The sequence below is a fragment of the Parus major genome, chromosome 2 (assembly GCF_001522545.3).
Source record: "Parus major isolate Abel chromosome 2, Parus_major1.1, whole genome shotgun sequence".
In the NCBI taxonomy this organism is placed as follows: domain Eukaryota; kingdom Metazoa; phylum Chordata; class Aves; order Passeriformes; family Paridae; genus Parus; species Parus major.
In genome coordinates, this window is record NC_031769.1 from 16,594,231 (window position 1) to 16,616,954 (window position 22,724).

Below are 22,724 nucleotides of genomic sequence, written 5' to 3' on the forward strand. Positions count from 1 at the left end.
CTAAGGATCTCTTCCAAAAACATCAACTCTCCTCTTTCTCCATTATAATGTATTGAATTTCTTATCTCTCCTAATCATTAACCATTAATGGTGCAACACTTAAAATCTGAGTAGATGGTTAGGAAATACCTAATGCATTCATACATAAATGAAGAGAAACTGAGAAGAAAAACCAAAGGAGAAAAAACCCTATAATTCAGCTCCTGTATTATTCACAGAGCACAATCTTTGAGATGGAGAATTTGTCTTTTCCTTTTCTTCTGTGTTGATGCAGAGTAGTCTGTCAAGTGACATGGAAGATGAGAGGTAGGATATCATGTTTTATACCTTACCTGTACGTATTATACTGGTCAATGTCTTATCTCAATCTCATATTCCAAGGCATGGTGAGTTATGATCACCAGTTTCCCCTGATAGCACTGGTTTACAACTGCACCCATTTCCATATCAGAAACAGCGTGGCAGTATCAGCTTATCTAACTCAAGTCTTCCTTAAGAATAAACTGCTTCTGCTTTCATTTTGCTTCAGATTCTTGTTGACACACAACCACAAAGCAGGCAACAGCTGAACCTAGCAAGTTCAGCAAGATTAAAGACAACTTACAGGGCTTTGATTTGACTATAGGTGTTGTTCCCTAGGTCTTAGGTATGAAACCATGGCTAAACAAAGAGAAAAGGCATTTGATGGGAAAAAAGGAACGTGCCCCCAACATTCACTGAAAGACACTTATCCAAGTGAAAAAGAATGACTGAAATTTATCTCCCACCAACATGCAGTCTCTCAGGTGCTAAAACAATGAGAGAAAGTAAATCACTTTGCCCTGCTGAGATGTATGTGGTGACTAAAATTTTTCTTGTTTTCCTTTCTGGCACAGTTCAATTCTGGCTCATCTATACTATCAAAACATCTTGCCTCTTTAGTTTTACAATTTAATAAAAATGTCTGTCTTTCAATATCTTTCTATCTCATATTCAAAAGTTCTATCACATATTTTGAACTAATACATGAGAGTGCCTTTTTTTCATGTGTCAGTATTTCATAAATTTAAGCACTAGAGTAAAATTTAAACATACTCTAAGCATCTTGCTATTGACTGAGTTCCCTTGCCAAGTGATCAATGTGGTCATCAAAATGTTTGGCTGAGAAAATGATTCCAATCCTTTCTTATATGCACTGAGACCCAAAAATAATTATATAAAAGATATATAAAATACTAAACATGAAAGAGTTACGTAAAAGACTGTCTTCCTGTATTCTAACTCTAATTCAACACAAACAGTGGGCCAAATGAAGGCTTTCACTGATTACATTTTTTCAATCAGGTGCTCTTCAGTAATTCTTTGGCATGGAAGTGGCCCTGCTGTGGTCTCCTGCTTGAGCTTGGCTCACCTTGCCAAGCACCAAATGGTTCAGCTTTACTGCAGAGCAACGAGGATGGATTATTAGAGCATGGTTCCAGGCTTTAGTTAGGAACACACTATGAGTATGTCCCAGCACTATTTTCCTTCATTTAAATGCACCCACATTTTACCCCCTGATCATTTTTCTGTTTCAAAGCTTTTTATGAACAGAAAAGAGTTCCCCACACTTTTACTTTTCAAATGTAGCACATTTTAAACTTGTGCTCGTGTTACTGCTCAAACTGTATAAAAAAACAATTTATTTTAAAATTAATTATATTATTAATTAAAATATTGATTATATATAGTGATATAATAGATAACAATTATATAGTTGTGCATATTAATTAATTTAGTTATTAATGTATTTATTTATTATTTGTTTGAGAAAAAAGCCCCTGCAAAAAATTGTATACTGTTTTTCATGACTGTAGTCTGGTTTTACATCACTTCTTTGAAAAGAATATATTAATGTAGAGTTTTATCTACAAATTCTTATACATCTAAGTTTATTCATGCAAGTTACTTCAGTGGAGTTATAAGTAAAGAGGAAAGACCACAAGACCTTGCTCTGCTCCCCTCACTACAAGATTAATTTCTCTGAATGAAGGGCTGGCAAGACTGCACTACATAAGTGCCTGCAAGCTGGCAGTGCAAGATATTACTTTAAAATAAAAAGGTCAACGAAAACCCATCGTGGCAGTTGGCTCAGGTCATTGGCTGCTGTCCTTTTCTCTCCTACTCTCAAGCCCTTCACACATATACTTGGCTATTCAGTGAGCCCAGACTCTGACAAATGTGCCCTCTGAACTTCTCAAAAAAAGCTTTAGAGTAGCAAAAATAGCAATGCCCTCCTACAATACCTACTGCACCTTCAAATCCATGGAAGGGGAAGACTGAGTTCTGTCATGGTATCACAAGTAATGCCACAAGGATGAGAATGGGAGTCCAGGATGTGAAAGAATAGTAAAATCAGTGCCTGTACCTTCACTGACCTATCTTTAGCCCTGCCATGTATAAGTCCCATGATATGTTCCAGCAATATCCAATATTTTACCACTATCTAAAAAAATTACAACCATGTTACTTTATTACATGCCTGCACACTGTCTCCACCCCTGCAAGTTTTTAAGACCTATTGGATAAAGCCCTTAGTAATCTTGTTTTGTATAAAATCTTACAGCTGACTGTCCCTTGTGCAGGAAGTTGGAGTAGAGGCCTCCCGAGGTCCCTTCCAGCTAAAGGTAACCTGGGAACACAGCACACAGACATACACAGACACAGAGAACATACACAAATACTCCTCACCAAAATCCACCTGTAGAATCTCTTAGAATTTATGATGCCATAGCTCTACTCTGTTTCCAATACCCTAAACTTTTGTCATACACACAGAGAAAATATGTAATTAAGATCAGGAGACATACAGCCCTGCCTAATCACAGTTCTTAATGTGGATAATCACATAAACAACAGCCTCTAGTTATCTCCCTGACAGTAGTTGCCAGAATTTTTAGGATAGCTGTGTAGATTAGTGGCAACAGAACCATGAAGAATGTTCTATCACATGTATCTTATTTTTCTGTCATTTTAAATAAGTGTATTCGAAAAGCAAAAAATATTCAGTGTTTGCTTCCTATCAGTAAAAACAGTCATAAACATTTTTCTTAGCATGGTTCAGGGCAAGGACACAAGTGTTTCCAGTACCTATGAGGTTTCTGTATTTTGTAGCCTGCAATGCAGAGGCTACACCAGCTGACTTCTGGTTTTTGCATTTAAAGTAAGCTGGCTCTCAAAAAAAAAGATATTGGTTTACTGGTTGCATGCTAACTTCAAAAATATATTCATCTGACAAGGACATTGACCAAGAGAGATTAACTACTGCATCTTCTTCTGCCTGGTTCCCTCACTTCTTTGCACAAGCATACAATGTACATATAAAATCCTTGCAACACGGTGTTTAAAATCTGCCTTTTGCATTGTCTGGATAGCTAATCCACTGTGATCCACATAAAATGGAAACACCCTTTCCTAGAGTACTAAAGAAATCTGTAGTGATTATTTTAGAGCAGATATTTGCACTGTCCTCAGACTTCAGTGACCCAAACACCAAAGACAGGTGTGTTCTTTACCCAAACAAGAATAAAGTGATCTGTTTGTTCTAAAAGCTTTAAACACTATTTTGTGAATAAAGGCAATGCAGTTATATCCTGCAAAAGAATCAACCTGAAACATCTGGGGTATCAGAGCAGACTTGCAGCGCTAAATGTGTTGGAAAAAGCAAATTTTTCTGTTGGCCTCAGTGCACATCAGTGAGTCTGGAATAAGCAGTGACTGTGCTTTTGTAACACATCCCTTATCTGAGGGACAAATGCATAAGAGTATTTTGCAATGTTCTATTTTCACATTCATTAATAGCAAAACCAGAGTTTTCCAGTGACCTTGCTCTGCTCAGGACTGTTATCACTACCACAGTCTCGGGCTCTCAAACTTCATAGCTCATTTCTTCCATGCTGACACACATACAGATCATTTGAGGGGGGAAAAACCCCATATCCATATCTAAGCTCCACGACTCCTCACTTTCTATTACTTCTCATAACACAAAAGGGTAGGTGATTGTAGCTTGAGTATGAAAGAGGGAATAAGACAACCTCAGAAACAGATCTTAACACCTAATACAAGCATCAAGATGTCTGAGCACAAAGTTTATTCCAGGATTCAGGACTGAACTACTTCCTCAGCATTAGGAAGTCAATGCCCCCCACCCCACAGCTCTATTTCTCTAAATTGGGAACAACATTGCTTTGTTACCATTTGCAGTTTGGAAAAACAAGGGAAAGCTGTAATGAACTTGGATTTTTTTATCCAAAGGAAGAGAAGATTGAAAGAAAAAACATCGTAAGATTTTAAAAAGATCCTCTGCAGTCTCCCAAGCTAGTCCATCCCATGATCTAGCTGACCTCACTGCTACAACATTCAGCCTCACTGTCTAACAACTTTCACTTGCTGGAACTTAAATCTAGTACTTCTTAGCTGCTTTATCAAGAGCATGGAGAAGAAGTTATTCCCTTGGACTTTGCATCATCATACTCACTTAACTTTAATCACTGATTGTAGAAATTATATCATATAATTATATCATGCAATCCATAACCTGTATTTTGGAGTTTCAGGTAATGTAGACTAGCAGTATGGGAACTATTTAATGTATCAGGTAATCCTAGCTGCCTAGGGCAGAATTCATCACCATTTGAGGCCAATACCTCAGACTTCATTTATAGTCCATGAAGTCCATGCACCTCATCTTCAAATTGCAGGTCTCAAACAAGTCATAAAAGGCCTGGTTCCTCTTCAGGATTTGGTGAGCATAAGGTGACTGTCTCAGCTATGGATATATACATAAAAAACACAGATTCACAGAAATTCATTTGGAAGGGAGCTTTGGAGGTCATAAAGCTCAGCTCCCTACCCAAAAGTAGGTCATGTTGCTCAAGACCTGGGCCCAGTCAAGTCCTGACACCTCCAAAGATGGGTATTTCATAAACTCTGGACAAAGAGTTTTGGTAATTGACAATCCTCACACTTAAAAAAAAGTTTATTGATATCCTATCAGAATCTCCTATTTTTCAACTGCGTCCATTACAGATGTCTAAAATCACCTGAGGTCTGACCTCTAATGCAATTAACAGGCTTTTCTCTTACAACATTGTGCTACTGGTCACTTTATTTGAAGGCCTTTGTAGCAAGCAAAGAGTCTTTAAACTTGTGGTAGCATGTTCCAAGCATTAGCAAGACAGAGAGTAAAGAAAGGTCTAAAGGTTTCAATATAGTTAGTATTTCTGGACAAGGAAAGTAATGAGATTCCTCCCCTCAGATGCCAAGTACAGGAATTAAGGGACTCATCCATAAGATGGCTGGGTTTTGGCTTTCGGTTGAAAATATAAGGATGAAGAAATATAAACAAAAATCAATTAGAAAGCCTAGTGTTCATTTGGAGGAGATCCACTGATAATTGGAAAGACTAAGTAAAGGCAAATTAGAGATGTTACTATGAGACTGCAGAAAATATAAGAAATGACAACTTTAGAAATGTGAGCTGCCCAGAAACTTCTGAGTAAAATCTATGCATTTGTAATAGACAAAGCTCATCTGCCTGCTTATAATTCAGGAAAGATCAGTGTTGTTATGAGAATAGCAGAACTTGAATAATTAATTTAGGTGGAGACCATCATTTGCACTTCCCATTTGGTTAGAAGGGCATTGTAACAGCTGTTTTTCTCACCAAAAGCAGCTGACTGATGATATTATTTTTCAATTAATGATGTTACACTATGAATAGATTACTGCATGTAGGCATGAAAACAACAACAATTAGTGAAAGAAATTCAGCAATGTAACAAAGTAGGTTTTGGTTTCCATTTAATTGGAGGGTAGGGAGAGTCAGAGATGCAATAAACGGTGCAATAAACCCCTTCTAGACACAGTGAAATTTGTATGCTGAAGGCTCTCAAACAATCTGAGACAGACTGAGTAAACAGATCTAGAAAAAGAAAGAATTAGGGAAGTGTAGAGGAGTGGAGAACAAAGATGCCAAAGACTTAAAGCAGTGTTGAGAAAATCTGAGGGGATTTTGTTTTTAAATAAGAATGTAATTTTGCACTGAATCCTCAAATGAATAGAGATTTCAGTTATTTAGAACTGAAATACCATCCCTTAATATCTTTACATTGTTACATGCACTAAGCCAAGCTGTGTAATTCCACACTTGGTTGAGTGTGAAAGTAAAGCTTTTTAGTTTTACATTCCGAATCACAATAGAAGAAGAAGACAGAAAAGGAAAACAACCTCATATTAAAAGAGAACACTTTCCTGCAGTGGTGCTTATGAGCTCCATTCCATAAATTAACTCGCATTTCATACTACCTGTGGAAAACACAGCTTAATTTGGGCATATAAGATGTGAGTGCTATAGTCTTAGACCTCTAAGGTACTCCTCTAGTATAAAATGAGGACCAAACCAAATAGCTGAAACAATGAAAAAGCCTCTGGGCACATCTTTAACCACATCTCTAGGTCCCAAAATATTCCCAATTCTTCTCAGAAGCAAATAAAAACACCAAATAACATGAAGGGGAAAATAAATATGACCCAGGAAAAACAAAATCTGCTTTGCAGGTACATGACTTATGACCAACACATATATTGACAATATGCTCTACACCCTGCTATGAATGAATATGTGTGTGAGTGTAAGCTGGTGCAAACAAGGTTCTGTTTAAAGCTTGGGTTGTCTTTCCCATGTCATTCTGCTCTGCTTTGTGCTCCTTTCCCAGACAATAAGCAGGTGAGTACATTTAGCTTCTGTCCATGTACAGCAAAACATTGAGAGTTCACATTCCAAAGACTCACCCCTCATAATTCACACCTTGAAGCTCTTCTTTCTTAAAATTACTATGCTTTATAGCTTTCAGACATTTACTGTTTCATTGTCTTGCCCTGAAGCAGAAATTGGTGAAAACTTGCTTGCAGTGAATTGAGAGGCAGGGATAGTGGAAAGCTGATATTTCTGATCTTCTTTGATTTTACAAAACCATATTTTTCTGGTTGGAGGAATCAGGATTTATTTCTCCATCTGAAAATGCAAAGGACCTCCCACAATCACATTTGCTACATACCTCCCCTAAAATCCTCAAAATAGAAATGATAAAATTGCTCTCTTTTTTTTCCCAAGTCTGTAGGAGTAACAGCCTGATTAGTAATTCCCTGTATAAGAAAGAAGAGTTCCCAGCAAAGAGCGTGGGAACATAAAACTGCTAGAAGAGAGAAGCCAAGTTGTACACTTTGCCTATTAATTTCTAATAGAATGTGTTCTCAGCAGAGTTTTATATATTAGGAGCTTGAGATGTGCAGAGAAACATAAACTCTGGTCAAGTCTCTACATCCCATGTGGGATATGGGCTATATGGGATATCATCAGGAATTTCCAGCAAATTTTTTTTTCCTCGTAATACATCAAACTGTCATTTTGCACTCACTGTACATTTAACATCCTTAATGTCACTGGGAAAAAAAAAGGGGGAGGCTTAAATGTCAGTGAAGAGCTGAAGGGATGCTTGGGTTATTGAACTGCTTCTCCCAGAACCACTTCCTTTCTTCTCCCTCTGCATTTATAGATTGTGGATGGCCACCAGCTCTTGCATCCAACAGCACAGTCCTTCAAGTCAACTGCTGGGACAAATCTTTCTCCACAGCAGGATCTCAGTGTCCCAGGTGCTGAGCACACCTGAAGACAGACAGCCACTAAAGAGTGATCATCCTTCGTGAAACACAACAAATGGAGGAGCAAGACAAGCCCTGGGAAATGAACTGAAGAACAGGTGAACAGACTGCAGACACAGTTCTGATGAGCTGTGGTGAGGCTTCTCAGAGTTTGGAGCTGAGGCTGTACAGACATTGACTGGTTCTAATTGATCATCTGCCTGGGGAAGCCATTACCTGGCCCCAAGGTTCTCTGAGAAAGCAAAGAGGAGACAGCCATGGAAAGGAAACCTCTTGCATAATGCTTTACACTATGAATTCCTGTAAATGCTCCACAGCACCAGCTGAGGAAGCAGTGCATGGGCTTTCTGTTCTGTTCACTGAAAAGATACACAAAAGAACACCCATGGGAGATGTATTTATTGCAAGTCGTAAAAAACTTTTGTCCAACATAAAAAAACCAAAAACTTTCATTTCCCTGACTTCTGCAAAGTGAAAGATGAAAAAATAAATAAAACTATCCTAAATGCATACACTTTTTCTTTAGAACTTGAAAGGCCCGTACTATTCGAAAAAGAATGTATAAAAATTCCACCAGGGTTTGTGTTTTTTTTATAGTACTCTTCACACATTCTGCTGCAGTTTATTTCCTACTTGTTCTGCAGCTACTGAAGAGTTTTGCTATCGAGCTCATCTTTCAGTAACTATGTGATGGTCTGTAAAAGCACAGGAAATTCTGATTACTGAGGGAAAGAAAACATAAACATATTTTAAAATAGCCCACAACTCCATCTTTGATTGTCTCCTCAGCCCACAACTCCATCTTTTATTGTCTCCCAACCTGCATGCTTTCTATCAACTTCTTCAATATACACTTTGATGTCTTGCTTTATCTAGTCATTGTTTTGGGTTTATGTGTTGATTTTGGCAATCAACACACTCAGTTTTTCTGGGACTTTTTAAAGGAGAATGGATACATATGAGTTTTGTGATATATTTCTCATATAGTTCTTTTTTTTTCCCACTTACAGGGTAAGGGTAATGCCATCTAATTTTCCCAAAGACATGGTATTGAAGAGGCCACATACCTTCAGGAACATCAAAATACATGCCACTAATGCACTGAAAAAAATAATCTTCTTCCTACTACATTACACAGAAATGTTTGGTAAAATCAGTGTCTTTCTTTTACATATCTTCCTTTTCTCCCCCATACCATAGATAAGAGAGGTACTGTCTTTCAAAGCAAAATCTCATTTTAACCCAGAACACCCAAAAACTTTCAATTAAACTACTGGCAATTTTTACCAAATTGAAAATGGAGAATTACTACACATACAGTAAAACATTTGAGTGTTTTTATGAATATTTGCAGAACACAGCACATTTTGTAGTCAGATTAAACTAATAATTAATAAATAGTTTTTGCATTTACATTTTCACCAGAATCATTCATACAATGTTTTAAAATGTTGGCAAGGGTATAATTTTTTTTAAAGTTATACTTTGACTTACTGGGAAGTACAGAAGAAGTGATCCAAAAAGAATGGTTTCCAACAGCACCAGCCCTGAAGCCCTGATACTCTAGAAGACAAAAAACAAAACAAAATATTAGAAAATTCTGTGTGCCATTTTCATAAAGGTACCCTCACTTTTGTCAGGGTATAAACAATAATGTTTATTAAGCTGTCTGTCATGCTTGCATGCTCCACACTCTTTAACAGGCCCATTACAATGGTTGTGTTTAACAAAAATTAAATCTAAAAAATCTTTTTCCTATGTTAAATTCTAATCAACAGACATTACCTGGGTATGATTTGAAACTGCTAAATTTGCTCTCAAGTGTAAAGACTTAGGGATCATGGGAATTACAGACATGAATTTAATTGTAGAATTTGTTCTGCATTGTTTAAATTTCAAGAAGTCCCTAGAATATTTTTGCTCATTTAACATTAATGACTTGGCTTCCATAGTAAGTATGAATAATCTACAATTTTACTGAATATAGAGTGTGCTCTTAAACTGCAAGTGTACTTACTTTTTTTTTTTAAAATTTTTTACAAAGATGTTGATTCATTAACTTGTCAGGATTGTAAAATACTACGCCATTTCCTCACCACATGTGGGTTAAGCAAACCAACATGGTTTTCTTAAATCTTAAAATAAAAAAAATTTTAAAAAAATAAAAATTATTTTTTCTAATACAAAGTGTGTTCCAATAAGTTTGGTGATTTATGTACAGTGGAACTGTGCCTTATCTTAAAGACAAAACATCAACACTTGTAAGAAACTGAAATGTTAAGGGTTAATGACTCAAAGAATTGACAACTTCAAAAGCAGGGGTGCTTTTGCTGATATGTGCAAGGCACAGCCCAGGTGCAGAGCCTGTGAGCACAGAGGATGCCAATGACTAATCAATCTTTGTTTAGCAAGAAGCTGGGTTTGAGCCAGATAAGGGAATAAGCCAATAAAGTCTTGAGAGGTGGGATAATGTTTTCTATCATGCCAGTGCCCTCCCGTCCACGAGAGGCTCCACCATCATACAAGGCTTTGGCAGAGGTCAATGAGCTCATGTCTTTCATGTCTGAGCAATACTCAAACCACTAAAGAGTATTTTTTTTTCTTATTATGTACAATGAATCTCTATATACCAGAATGACCAACACAGCAACTGAAACGAGCTTCATATAGAGAAGATGGAAATTAACTAAAACTTCTGAAGTCCATTCAAGTCCCATGTGGACATTCTTTTCTGAACAAGTTTTTCACATCCTGATCAGTCTTTTCTTATCAAGCTTGTTTCTGGGCAGCATGATCATAAGATAACCTGATGGAGCAAAGAGCTGCAGCATTTCCAGCTCTTCTTCATAACAATAAACTATCCCATGATTTTCTTCTCACCTGTGTTCTGGTAGGGACTGTTCTCTGCATATTCTATCTCTGCATTTCTACCTCCTGCCCTAAAAGAAGTGTGGCTTACAGAGCAACGCTGGAATTCAAAATGGGCTTGAATCCAGGTTTTGGCTGTAATTTCACCTCAGTCTTTGGTACCAGGAGAATGGTTTTAATCTGTAATGTTTACAGGTATCACTGCTCTTCTATACAGGATTCCTTGGCAAATGGAATAGACACTCCAGCAGGGATGAGTGTTATCCACAATGATGAAGAAAAGCTCAAAACTTCAAATACAAGATAGTACAACTATTTTTACATAAGTATAGAGAAAAGAAAAACAGGTTGGAAATTGAAGTGTAAGCATTTTCCTAAACTACATTTTTGAAACTGTTGGTTTTCTCTACTGCAAAGAAAAAGAGATATTTTAACACTTGATTTTAAAGTTGTTTTTTTTTCTTCAATAATGACCACTATAGCCCATGAAGTCCAGGAAGAAAAAATTATCCAGCACTGAAACATTAATAGCAGGGATTAACTAAAGATAAGAAAACCAAACTAAAGCAGAATGCTTCAAAATTAATTTACTAAAAATATTTATTAGATATACAGATATTTCCAGAAGTCTGAGAATAATAGGTTTTCCAGCAAAAGCTTAATCTTCCACTGTACAGACTTTGCAAATATGAGTCCCTAAGGCATGGCTGGGGGCAGGAACAAATGCTTCACTTTATGGGCAACTGCAAGACACACAGCAGTGAATATACCCACACACCTCAGGAAAAAAAGCCCTTGCTCCTTGAAGAAAGTAAACAGAAGAAAGGAAATCCATGTTAGCCCAAAGTCTCCACCAGCCGATGTCCACCTATACAGGCTGCACAAATAAAATTCTCCAATGGAGTTCACATCAATTAGGGTGTTTTAGGGGACAACCCTGAAATTACATGCAGTGGGAATTTCTTCCACTTGGGTGTAATATTTGTGTTTTTTTCTTTTTCTTTTTTAATAGCTGTTTGGGGTGTTTTGCATCTGTCTTCCTTGTTTGGATTTATTTTGTTTTTCCTTATTTTTCTGGCTGTTCGTATTGTGTTCAGTCTGTTTATTGCCACTTTGTCTGTATGTCCATTTCCCATTCAGGGTTTAATTTCTGCTGTTACTTACTGGTGTCAGTAGAACTGTCCTTTCTGGATTTCCTTGTCTCACTCACTGGTTACACACTGCTGACACCTATGTAATGCTGCAATTTATTTTGTTTTTAGCTTCATACTAACTTCCATACTTAGCTACCTATACCGTTCACCTTTCCAGGTCTGCAAAAACCATTGTTTGTGAAAGACTGATTTATGCCTTGGGATTTGCTCAGTCTTCCATCCACCCATTCTATCTGGGCATCATTAGTAGCATTTGAGATAAACAGTCATTCCTTATCCTTGAATTTCAGAAAGTAACACCATTTCTGTGAAAAATCCTGTTAACAAAGTCATACGTGCCTCTTGGCCACTGCTAAAGGGTCATAAATAAATATTAAATAATTATTTGCACAAGGGAAATTTTAAAAAGTCTAGCTGCCCAAGTTGCATCAAGTATAACAAAACAAGCACAGAAGATACTGCATTTCAACTGTCTGTGGTCCTAAGCAATCCAGGAAATACAACAGCATTAATTAGCACTGAATTAATGAATGTCATCACATAAATCAGTGATATAAGTGTTAAAGTATTTTCATAGTGAAGAAAAAAAATTAATTATAAAAGCCAAAATAAAATTAAAGTCATCCTGTATCAGTTACATTGTGTAATACTGAATTAACTGAACTGTAGACTTTTGGTGTCAGTCCAGGAAGACTGCAGGTTCCTCCAGGGCCACATGTCACTCTGTATTAAATGAGCATGGTACCATAGAAACCTAGTGAGGGGAGAAGGCTGGCATATTTTCATATTTTTCACTTTTGTTAAACACTTCTGCCACTTCTGTAATATGAAGAATGACCAAGGAGGGTTGTGATTTACAGAAAATTTTGTTTTACAAATGTGGTTTCACCAGAATGTGAAATGCCTTTCAGATAAATAAAGCATATCAGCAAAAAAAAAAAAAAAAAAAAAAAAAAAAAAAAAAAAAAAAAAAAAAGTTATTTTATATATAAAACTTTTATTATATGTAATTATTTTTACATTTATAATTTGTATATATAATAGAAAAAATTGTATTAGAGAAAAAAATTCAGATAAACTTCTTTGATCTCAACTTTGAATACTCATATTTATTAAACTGAAAGTGTATCTATACTCCACATGTAACTGGAAAGTACATATTCATATGTGACTGAATGGTAGAGAAGCAAGGAAATATAGAGAATGGGCACAGGTTTGCTCTGCTGTGCTAAGCTGATATATTTGAAGTTGTCACTGGTCACAACCAACTGGTGGTTGGGTTCTTTTTCCCCAGGACTGAGATTGATGAGAGAGAAGCAGTTTTCCTGTGTTCGGGCTCTGCTGTTTACTCTTTCCTTACCTATATTACATATATACAGAGTACAAGGGGCTAAGATAGAAAGGTGCAAAATGGAGGACAAAGACTCTCTCCAACGTCTTTATGTGTCTATCTCTCCAATAATCAAATGCCAAGTAAATTATTTCTTTTAGTGACCCAATGACTTGACACCTGTGTGCTACACCACTGAGTTCCTTATCCAAACACTCATTACTACCCAAAAACCCTTAAAAGAAGAAGATGAAGGAAGAAGGAGAAAGGGACAATTCCCTAAATCCTCCATGTTGTCTGTTATTCACTAATATAGCTTAAACCCTAAACTTAAACCTTCTCACCCAGTAACTTAAAAAAAACTCTAACTTGCACAGTCACACTTTTAGTTTCTTAACTTTAAAAGCTGCCTCCATGGTTTTAGGCTAAGCTCAGTGCTCTCCTGGGTGTCAGAGCCAGGCACCACAGATATATAGGCCTATTTTCTGTGCCTCTGACCCCAACAGAAGTGACTAGAAGAATTACCATGCAAATTGTCTCAAAAGAAGTGAAACAAAAAGAGTAGCTAAAGGTCGATGTGAAGGCAGTGTGCTCACTCTCAGTGCTCCCAGGAGGACCCTTGTGGTGCAGGTTTGGAAGATCCACCCCACTCTGCACATGAGGACATGGGAGATGTGATGAGACTTTACAGGACTATATTCCCAAATCTGTCTCTTACTTCTCTGAAAACTCTTCCTATTCAAATTATTTTTATTCCTGGTACAGGTGGTTCTTTATTTTAAATTATTTTAGAATATTTATTATATATATTATTTATTTATATTTATATAGTATATATATATAAATATTTATTATTTGTTATTTTTTATTTTAAATTATTTTTCATTAAATGACAGAAGTGAGAAGAGATTTTTGTCAAGTTGAAAACACATGTTCTGAAGTGGAGCTGGTTGAAATGTTTTATTACCAGTTTCTTTTCTTACTAAAATACACCTTCCCAACAAATAATTTTTTTTCCAGTATGACTATATTTTTGTCTTGATTTCCATGTGCTGTTTTTCTAAAGCCCACTGAACTCTTTTCCTCTTATCCCATATACCTTTTCCCAACCACAAAGACACTGCTGTCTTCCTTAAAAGAGAGAGAGAAGAGCAGTGTGGAAAAACTGAAGTGCTAATTTTCAGGAACTTTATCTCAATTAAAGTTGACTTTTAAGAAATGGAAAGCAGAGATTCCTCTTTCTGTGCCTGAGGCTGAGCAACAACAAGATGTTTGGCTCTTCTGTTATGGGACAGAAGTTGCCAGTTCCCAGACACCGATATCAAGAGTTGCAGAAAAGAGTGGAACTACATTTCATAGTGATGGTTATCCTAATGTTATTCACACCTGGAAGAGCAATAGTGGGGACTAAAGAATGGGCACAAAAGCAACTGGAAGGAGTCCTCTGAATTCTCAGTTAGTACACTGTAACTGTAGTGTCATAAGTTATTTATTTTCTTTATAATAAATTCAGGGACTTATTAGGACTGCTACCCATGAAAATACAAATGTTGAATTCTGTAGCAAGGCTTTGCTTTAATTTTATTATTGTTGGTTGAGGTACAAAATTCAAGCAACTCATTCCCATCTAACTGCAGGAAAAACTATTCAATTCAAGGGGGAAGGAGTTTTACCTCCTTAGAAAATTTTTCTGTAAAATAATGAAGAGGAAATCATGTGTCCTGCTCAACCTTTCAAAACACTAACAAATACTTTTAACCTATTTGAATCATAGCCTCCTATTAGAATACAGATTGCACATACAGAAATATTCACAGCAAACCCCAATTTTCTAAAGATAGGCCTACAATTATGGGCTGCCACTTAAAACGTATTGACAAATCGTCAGAATTTTCTGCCATTTGCAGGTTTTGTGCAGTATTCCTAAACCATTAATAAATATAATCATCATGTTCTTTCATTCCCCTTTCAAGCCTTTGAAGAATACTTACATGGAGATGAATTTTTTTTTTTCTATTACTAGTTATAGCTGAGCTCAAACAGAATATAATTATTACATTTACTTTTAACTTGAAAAAAAAGTCAGGGAAAACAAAGGCCATCAATCATAAAGCAATTTTTTTTCAAAAGTACACAAGATGTCAGGCATCCAAGAAATCCACAAATATTTTATTTTTCAATTAATGTGGCCCTCGATCCTTTCTTTGACAGAAGTAATGAAATCTGTTGTGATAAATCATGATGAAGGTAAGATGTTCTGCATTTAGAAACATGGGCATTGCTTCATCTAAGTTGCACTACACCACCTACAAGACAGATATTTGAGAAAACGGTATTTGCTGGTGAAGAACCCTCACAATAGAAATGGTTAATGTCCCAGGGACATCTTTTCCTATAAGGGCAGAAATTCCTTCCTTGGGGACATATTGCTTAGACCAAGATCCCTGCTTCTCATGCAATAGTGGTGAATATATACATGAAAGGAAATCAGTAATGAGGTAAACACCTAAGTTCAATTTCAGTCTATGCACAGCTTTATGGTTAATATAAAAGATGAATATGTACAATGATAGTCATCAAAAATCTGGATCACTTGAGGTGTCTGTTTCACTAGGTTATGCATTCAATTAACACAAAAATTAAATGAAGATCCAAAGACATTATTTTCAAGAATAAAATGCATTCTAATATTGATAGTTGCCTGATCACCAAGAGATTAAATTGAATACACAAAAAGTCTGATGAAATAGGAAACCAACTTTCAGTAGCAGGAGGTGAGGCTCAGTATGTTCCTCTATTTAGTTTACAAATAGCTTCAGAATGTCTGAACTAAATTTCAGCTTTCTTATTCAACATGACCTCACCTATTACGGAAGATAAACCACAGCTCACTGAAATTGTCTGTATAAATTGTAGTTCAATCACACAGAAATGAATAGTTTATGGTAAAAAGATAAAAAACCAACCTGACTGCAAAGTTCAAGATTCATGACTTCTCAGAGGAAACAAACTGAAAATGATGTGAGAAGTGTTAGAATAAATCTGATTAAGGTAAAAAAAAAATCTCATTATTTTCATGACTTAGAAGGCAAATTAACTAAGATGAAAATCATTATATTAATTTCAGATCAATAAAAACCTCATAATTCTGAAGGTTTTAAATCCAACGTCAGTTTATTTTATTCACTTTTACTTTACAAGAGCCAAGTGCTAAACCAGTCCAAATGAATACCTGCATCTGAGAAATCCTAATCTCAAAAATGGTAAAATTTTTGAGCTCTTCAGAATTTATTAAGCTAAGTAATCTCTCATTAAGTTTAGCATATGGAATGTAGGTTTCACTGGAAATAAAAGCATATTTGTCTTTGAAGGAAATACTCCTATGCAAGGAAGGCCCAGCCCCAGGGAAGCCTCAGATCAGTGCAGACCCTGCACAAGAAAAAAGTGAAAATGTCTGTGCTATCTGCACAAAGTTAAGAGTTTAAGACAAGGGACAGTATATGGATAAGGGCAGATGAGAAGAACAATGGAACAACAAGGCAATATCACATTTCCAAACTAGCAATTAGTAGTCCCAGCCTATCATTATCCCACTCTAAGTCACATACTTTTCAACACTTGAATCTGAAGACATGATATAGAGAGCAGGGGATGATCTAAAAAAGCCTCCACCAAGCATGAGGAAAGCATGAAGGGAACAAGGGGTGTTTTTTGGAAGAGGAACCAAGATGAGGCTGGTGTTGACACTTGTACATCAAAGAAATTGCATTAGGAGACAGAAAAAAGCTCATGTGGGAATTGAAAAATCCAGAGCTATACAGCTCAGGTACAATGTCAAGAGGGAGATGCAAGGAGGACAACAGGAAGTGTCAGAGCAGTAAATCATGTGCAGCATCATTTCGAACAGACAGGAGCAGGCTGTGACTGCATCTGCCACAGCCAGCTGAAAGGACACTGCAACACTCAAGATACAAGACACCAAGATGAGACAATAAACTTAGGGCTGCTGACTAGCAGAAAACATTTCTTAAAAGGGAGCTCAGAAGGAGTTGAGCAAGGCTTAGACATAGCCAGAGGCACAGTGAGCTCCAGAGCCCAAAATGACGTTTGGTAACAAGCAGGTTGCTACAGTAACTATGAAAGCAGTAGCTGAGATGTCCTAGAGGGAAGCAGGCGGAGATCAAGGAGATCTTTTCTGCTGTACTGAAGTTGATGAGAAGATGTCAGAGAAAAATGTTACGGTTTTATTCCAGACAGGGGGAAGCATGGCTGGGACAAGAAGGCAAAAAGCAAAGTGACTGTGTTCATAGCACAAAGTCCTAATGAGAAGCAGACAGCATGAGCCTGCTCCTAAAAACCTTCAACTTTTACCCAAAGAGATGAAAAAAATAATGAAGAACAGGAATATGTTTTAGTCTCAGTGATCTGTATTCAGATTGTACCACATGATATAGCCAAAACCAACCAAACAACCAAAATATCAAAAACAGCATGAAGTTTCTCTGAACATTCTACCATTAACTAAAAGTTTTGCAGTTACAAACATGTAGTAAAAAATGCAAGACTTTTCCTAGAATGAGGTTTCCAATACAGTGTTATTTCTACTATTTGAAAGCTCTCATGCTACATTTTTTTCTGGTGTTTACTTTCCCTGTTTCTTAATTTATGTTACTTATTTCTTCTCTCTAGGTAAAACTTAAAAAAACCCCTGTTTTCTCATCTTTGTAAGAACTTCTCCTTAGTTAAACTGGTTTTTCAACATCAAAATGTGGTCTTGCTATTAGACCCTTAAAACAAAAAGGTCTGTTTCAGACAGAAGTCTTCTCTTGGAGAGGGAGGTGTGCCAAAGACCTCATGCAAGCTACCAGGGTCTTTGCTATTGCTATCGATTGTACAAGGCTCACAGCAGGATACAACTCCAAGACAAATAGCAGAATAAATAAATAATGTCGCCATTATTCTGCTGACATGATAGGAAGTCTCTTCCTAGCAAATCTGTAAATGCCCATTCAGGAACTCAAATTAAACTTCAGATAAATGCAACTGTCCTGCAGTTACTGCATCAAAGAATCGGTGGGGACAGCTAATCATCATGTGACAGACTGTTCAGTCTACTCAGATAACCTGTAAAGGCTATAAGTACAAGACTCAGCAGGAATCCCAGAGTGACAAGCAAAAATCTTAGCAGTTTGCTCAGTTTAATTTGTGACTCTGAAACAACTTTGGGAAATTTTTTTCTATGCTGTAATAGTTGTAATTGTTGGAAAATATTTGCTGGAATTCAAGAATTCAATTACTTAATTTTTCATAATTTATTTTTAAAATGAAATCATAGTGTAATAGAATTAAGTGAACATAGGCCTTTAAGGCAACTACAGCTTTTTCTTTGGTGACAGCTATAACCAGCACCTTTACACTGCAAGTGCACTACCAGCTCCATTTGTTTGACTTCTGGGACTCTGTATTGCAGAGTTTGTGGAGTACTGATAGAACAGAGGGTAAAAATTATTCACATTATACAGCAAGACATTAAGATTAAGATAGCAAAGGCCAGGAATCATTTTCAGTGTCAAAGTGGAGCAAATGTGTCACAAGCCATGGCTGATTGACATCACTTCGAAGGCAGTGCATTCCTTGAAAAACCAAGAATGTTTTCCAGATGATTCCCTTAATTTGTTGTGCAATTCAACTTTGTAGAGACAAGCATTGGCTTAATGTAAAATTATACAGAGAAGATTGCAGCTTTTGAATCCTTAGAGCTACTGCTGAGTATTGATGAAAAGTTATTTTTATGACCTACCTTGTCCATTAGGAGTAGACTGTATCTAGAGCACATTTTTTGCTTCCTACCACCCTGCTCTTCCCATTAGCTGTTTTTATGAGGCTGAACTGAAATCAATGAACATATTTCATTTCTAGACCTTTATTTTCTTCACACTTTTGTATTCATTAGGCCTATAGTTTATTCTTCTATTCACAAGTACTTGATGCCTCTAAACTGTGTATTAGAATGCAAATACAGATTACTCATGTGAAACCTTTGGCCTTATGAATTGAATACACACAACACCCTGCAAACATTGCAGCCATGCCTACCAATGCCTGCTGCCTTTGGGAACTCCAGCAGCCAGTCCATCCTCCCTGAGACTCAACTGTTGCTGCAGGCTAACAGCCCCTCCACTTCTTACACTGCCCATATGGCACTCTTAAATTATTTATCTGGGAGTTAAGAAAGTACAGCACCCCTAAAGGCACATCTGAACTACACAGAAAAATGGGAAGGGGACTTTATTTATGCAAATAAAGGAAGTGAGAATTCCACTAAAAACAACAGTTTCGAAAACAACATCGGCAATTTCTTTAAACTTGCACACCCGAAGACTACAACACACTTCCTGAGGAATCACAAGAAACTAGGTTCTCACCCTAGGATAGGGTGAAGGAAGGGTATCTAATGCACTGCACAGAATGTGTATATTTTGAGTGAACTATCAGGTATGCCCACCAACACAGCATGTAAGGGCAGCTGCTCCATCTGCGCAAGATCTCTTCCCTCTATCAAGTTTCCACTTCAGCTGAAATGTCAGAAATTGTTGTCTAGGGAGAAAAAAGCAGAATGTGCACCAAAGATGAAAGCCATCCAGGCATAAGCACATCAAGATGCCACTGTGGAGTCAAAAAAAGGAAAAAAGGATTGGCTGATTTACATTAGAAAAAGAGGTATGTTTGCAAAGCCAGCATGCTTTAATATTTAAAGACGTATCACACATCAATAGCCTGTGATTACCTCATTCTGAATTACTGTATCTTATCACAGCAGCAGTAAGAGAGAAAAGACATTCTAGATTTTTCAATATTAGAAAGGGAAAACTACAGCACAAATTTGCATGTTGCCTTTCCATCTATGTGCAGTTCTGTGCAGTGCTTAAAATTGCATTGCTTAGGGACTATCTTCACAGTTTTGAAATTGTATTTAGCAGAACACTTAAATATATTTACACTAAATAAAAAAATGGGATATTGGTGGCAGAGTGTACCTAGCCACCCTGAACTCCAAACTGAAAATCTGTATTTGACAGAATAAAAACCACTCTGTAGCTATTATTTGCCACATTTCCCTCAAGAGAGTGAAAATTATTTATTCCTGTTGATGTTAGCTGTATGTTAGCTGTATTTATCTTGATCAGTGTTCAAGATGCATATTGTCCTCCTCTCATTGAAAGTATTTGTATTTCTGTATTTCCAACAGTTCCTGAATGTTCATTAAAGTGGGGGTTGGAGAAGGTAGGGGTGGAGAAGACCAGTACAATAAAACATAATTTAGTTAAAAATTTCCAATATTTGCAATTGGAAAGGGTCTTGAACAGGGCAAAGCCCTTCATTCCAATGTGCTCTGTCACAGTCCTTCATCATTGTTAATGCCATATGACAATACCAAATTACTCTGCTGAACTCTAAGCATTTTTTCCATTATTTTTCAGAGCTGCAAATCACCTCTTCAAAGTGTGCTCACTTGGTACCAATTTTACCTTGATGTGCTGGATTTACATCCAGAGATGCTGGCCACAGCAAGATGGAAAGAACAGATCCCCATGCTCGCTCTCTGTTCCCCTACTGTCAGAACCTGGCAGCACTGCAAGGTGGTGAGATGAGGGCAAAGCAGTTTGGCTTTAGTGCAACTACTCTGAAGCCTTTAGCACTGATCTGAACGAGAACTCCCAGCAAACTCCCTAGCATGAGTCAAAGCTGGCCCACTCTCATCTCTCCTTCATTGCAAAGGAGCAATTAGTCTCTTCCACTCTATGGCTGAGATCAACTTCTCTGTTCCCTTTGCCAGTAGAGGTTCTTGGCATTTCTTAAGGACACTTACAATTCCTCACAGCGGTTGTATTCTACCTGAGAGCTCCCTGTTTGAGGTGGTAGGCTGCTATGCGAAGGTCAGTTGTTTTCAGCTCTTCCAATTCACTTGAAAACGGCAGCCTGATAACTGATGAGCCTTTTATGTTCTTTGCAGGTAATGTCCTTCCACAGTCCAGTACTTTTACAAACATGATTACAACGCAACTGGCTTTCTCTTTAAGGCTCTGATAGTTTTCTAGCCCTATGTTAAGTCTGAAATTTAAAAAAAAAAAATCTGATTTTTATTCATAGTTATTTAAATGTTCAGCTTCTTTCCAGTAGCTTTGCCACCCTTGCACTGCATGTAATCAGTGCTGCAGTTGGTCACTCCCTGTTTGAGCTCTCCCTTGGTCCACACAGCACTCCTCATACAGACGAATTCTCCTATTTTGTTGATGCCTTTTTCTCACAAAATCATTGTTCAGCTTCTCATTTTTGAGAATATTTGTTTTAATATCCATGATTTCTGCCCTTGTCTAACAGCTTTTGTTAGCTTAGCCTCATTCTTTTTGGATGTGTTTTTTGTCCTGATGTTTGCATTATTAAATCAATAATAATGCCACAGCACATAAAGATGTTTGCTAGTATCACCTTGAGCTGTTTTGTTCCTTACTTGTTCAATTTAGAGAATGCTTTATACATTCTCTAATGTACACAGCCATGAAAATCTGACTTGGTAAGGCTGAAAGTTGTTCTCAAAATCTTCTGATACCCAAACTCTGTCAAAACCTTTGAAAACCAAGGAAATAAGAGGAGCCTTACAGCCTTTACAGATTCCTCTGTCATTGCTAAGACACATAACATGACCATCAACAGCACTGAGCCTGTTCCTTGTTCTGCATCCAGTGTCCCTTTACTTCTCTGACACTGCAGAAGCCTCACCATCTTCCCAGGTCAGATTCAAGAAAATCACTGTCAGAGCAGTCAAAATAGAATTCCCACATTTTCACTATTGAGGAAAGATCTCTTTTTCCCAGGCTTCACTACACAATTCCCTCAGTGGAATTAAACTGGTGCAGTCAGGTGCTGTCAGCTTTTCTGATGGGATTTCACAAATTTTCATCTCCCTGGAGTTTTTGAGCCTCTTGCACCTTGTGTCAATACCAAGTTCATGGCTTCCAGCTTTCACTACTGATTGGCACAAGGGCTGTCCACAGCAAAGACTTCTTTGAAGTGATCCACACTTCTGATTTCCCTTCTGTATCAGCTATGAATTATTTTTCCTCTTTCCTCTTTGTTTGGCCTATTTCCCCATCTACTCTCCTGCTGAAACGCTTTGTCTTTTCCCATTATAGCAGTAGCATATCCTCTTTATCTGTTATATTTTTCATCTTCTGTCTTTCCCTACAAAGCTTTTCACTAGTGGTTTAGCTTCTTCTACTCCTTCTGTGCCTCCTTCCAAATTATTTCTGTTCCTATCGTTTTGGAGTTCTTCCTTCTGTTGGCAAAGGGCCACCTTTTTCTGCCTGTGACTTTCTCCAGTTATGACTCTTGCAGTTTAATAACATTACTGCTGAGCTGATCTCAGGGCTGCTGAGTCACTTTCAGTCACTTTGTTTGACAAAGCCTCAAATGAATTCCACAGCATTGATTGGAGCTTTGTCACAGTTTCTTTTTGCCATTCCATTTTGTTCTTTTGGCCAATTCCAACCACTGCTTGAAGTCACTACTTTGAAGATTGGTCGGTGGTACCAGTAGTTTGGATCAACTGTGTTTTGGATGAACAAGCTGAATTTTGTTTTATCAAATGTGCAAGTCTACATTAATAACTACAAGGTTTTCAAGAACAG

The 22,724-nt window shown here is 37.1% G+C and overlaps 1 protein-coding gene across 1 annotated transcript in view; it reads right to left on the reverse strand.

Moving 5' to 3' along the window:
- Positions 1-22,724, reverse strand: part of GPR158 (G protein-coupled receptor 158) — a 185,074-nt gene that overhangs the window by 72,777 nt on the left and 89,573 nt on the right. The window contains exon 5 of the mRNA XM_015620039.1: positions 9,178-9,246. Coding sequence (XP_015475525.1) covers positions 9,178-9,246 — 69 coding nt within the window. The remainder of the gene's footprint in view (positions 1-9,177; positions 9,247-22,724) is intronic.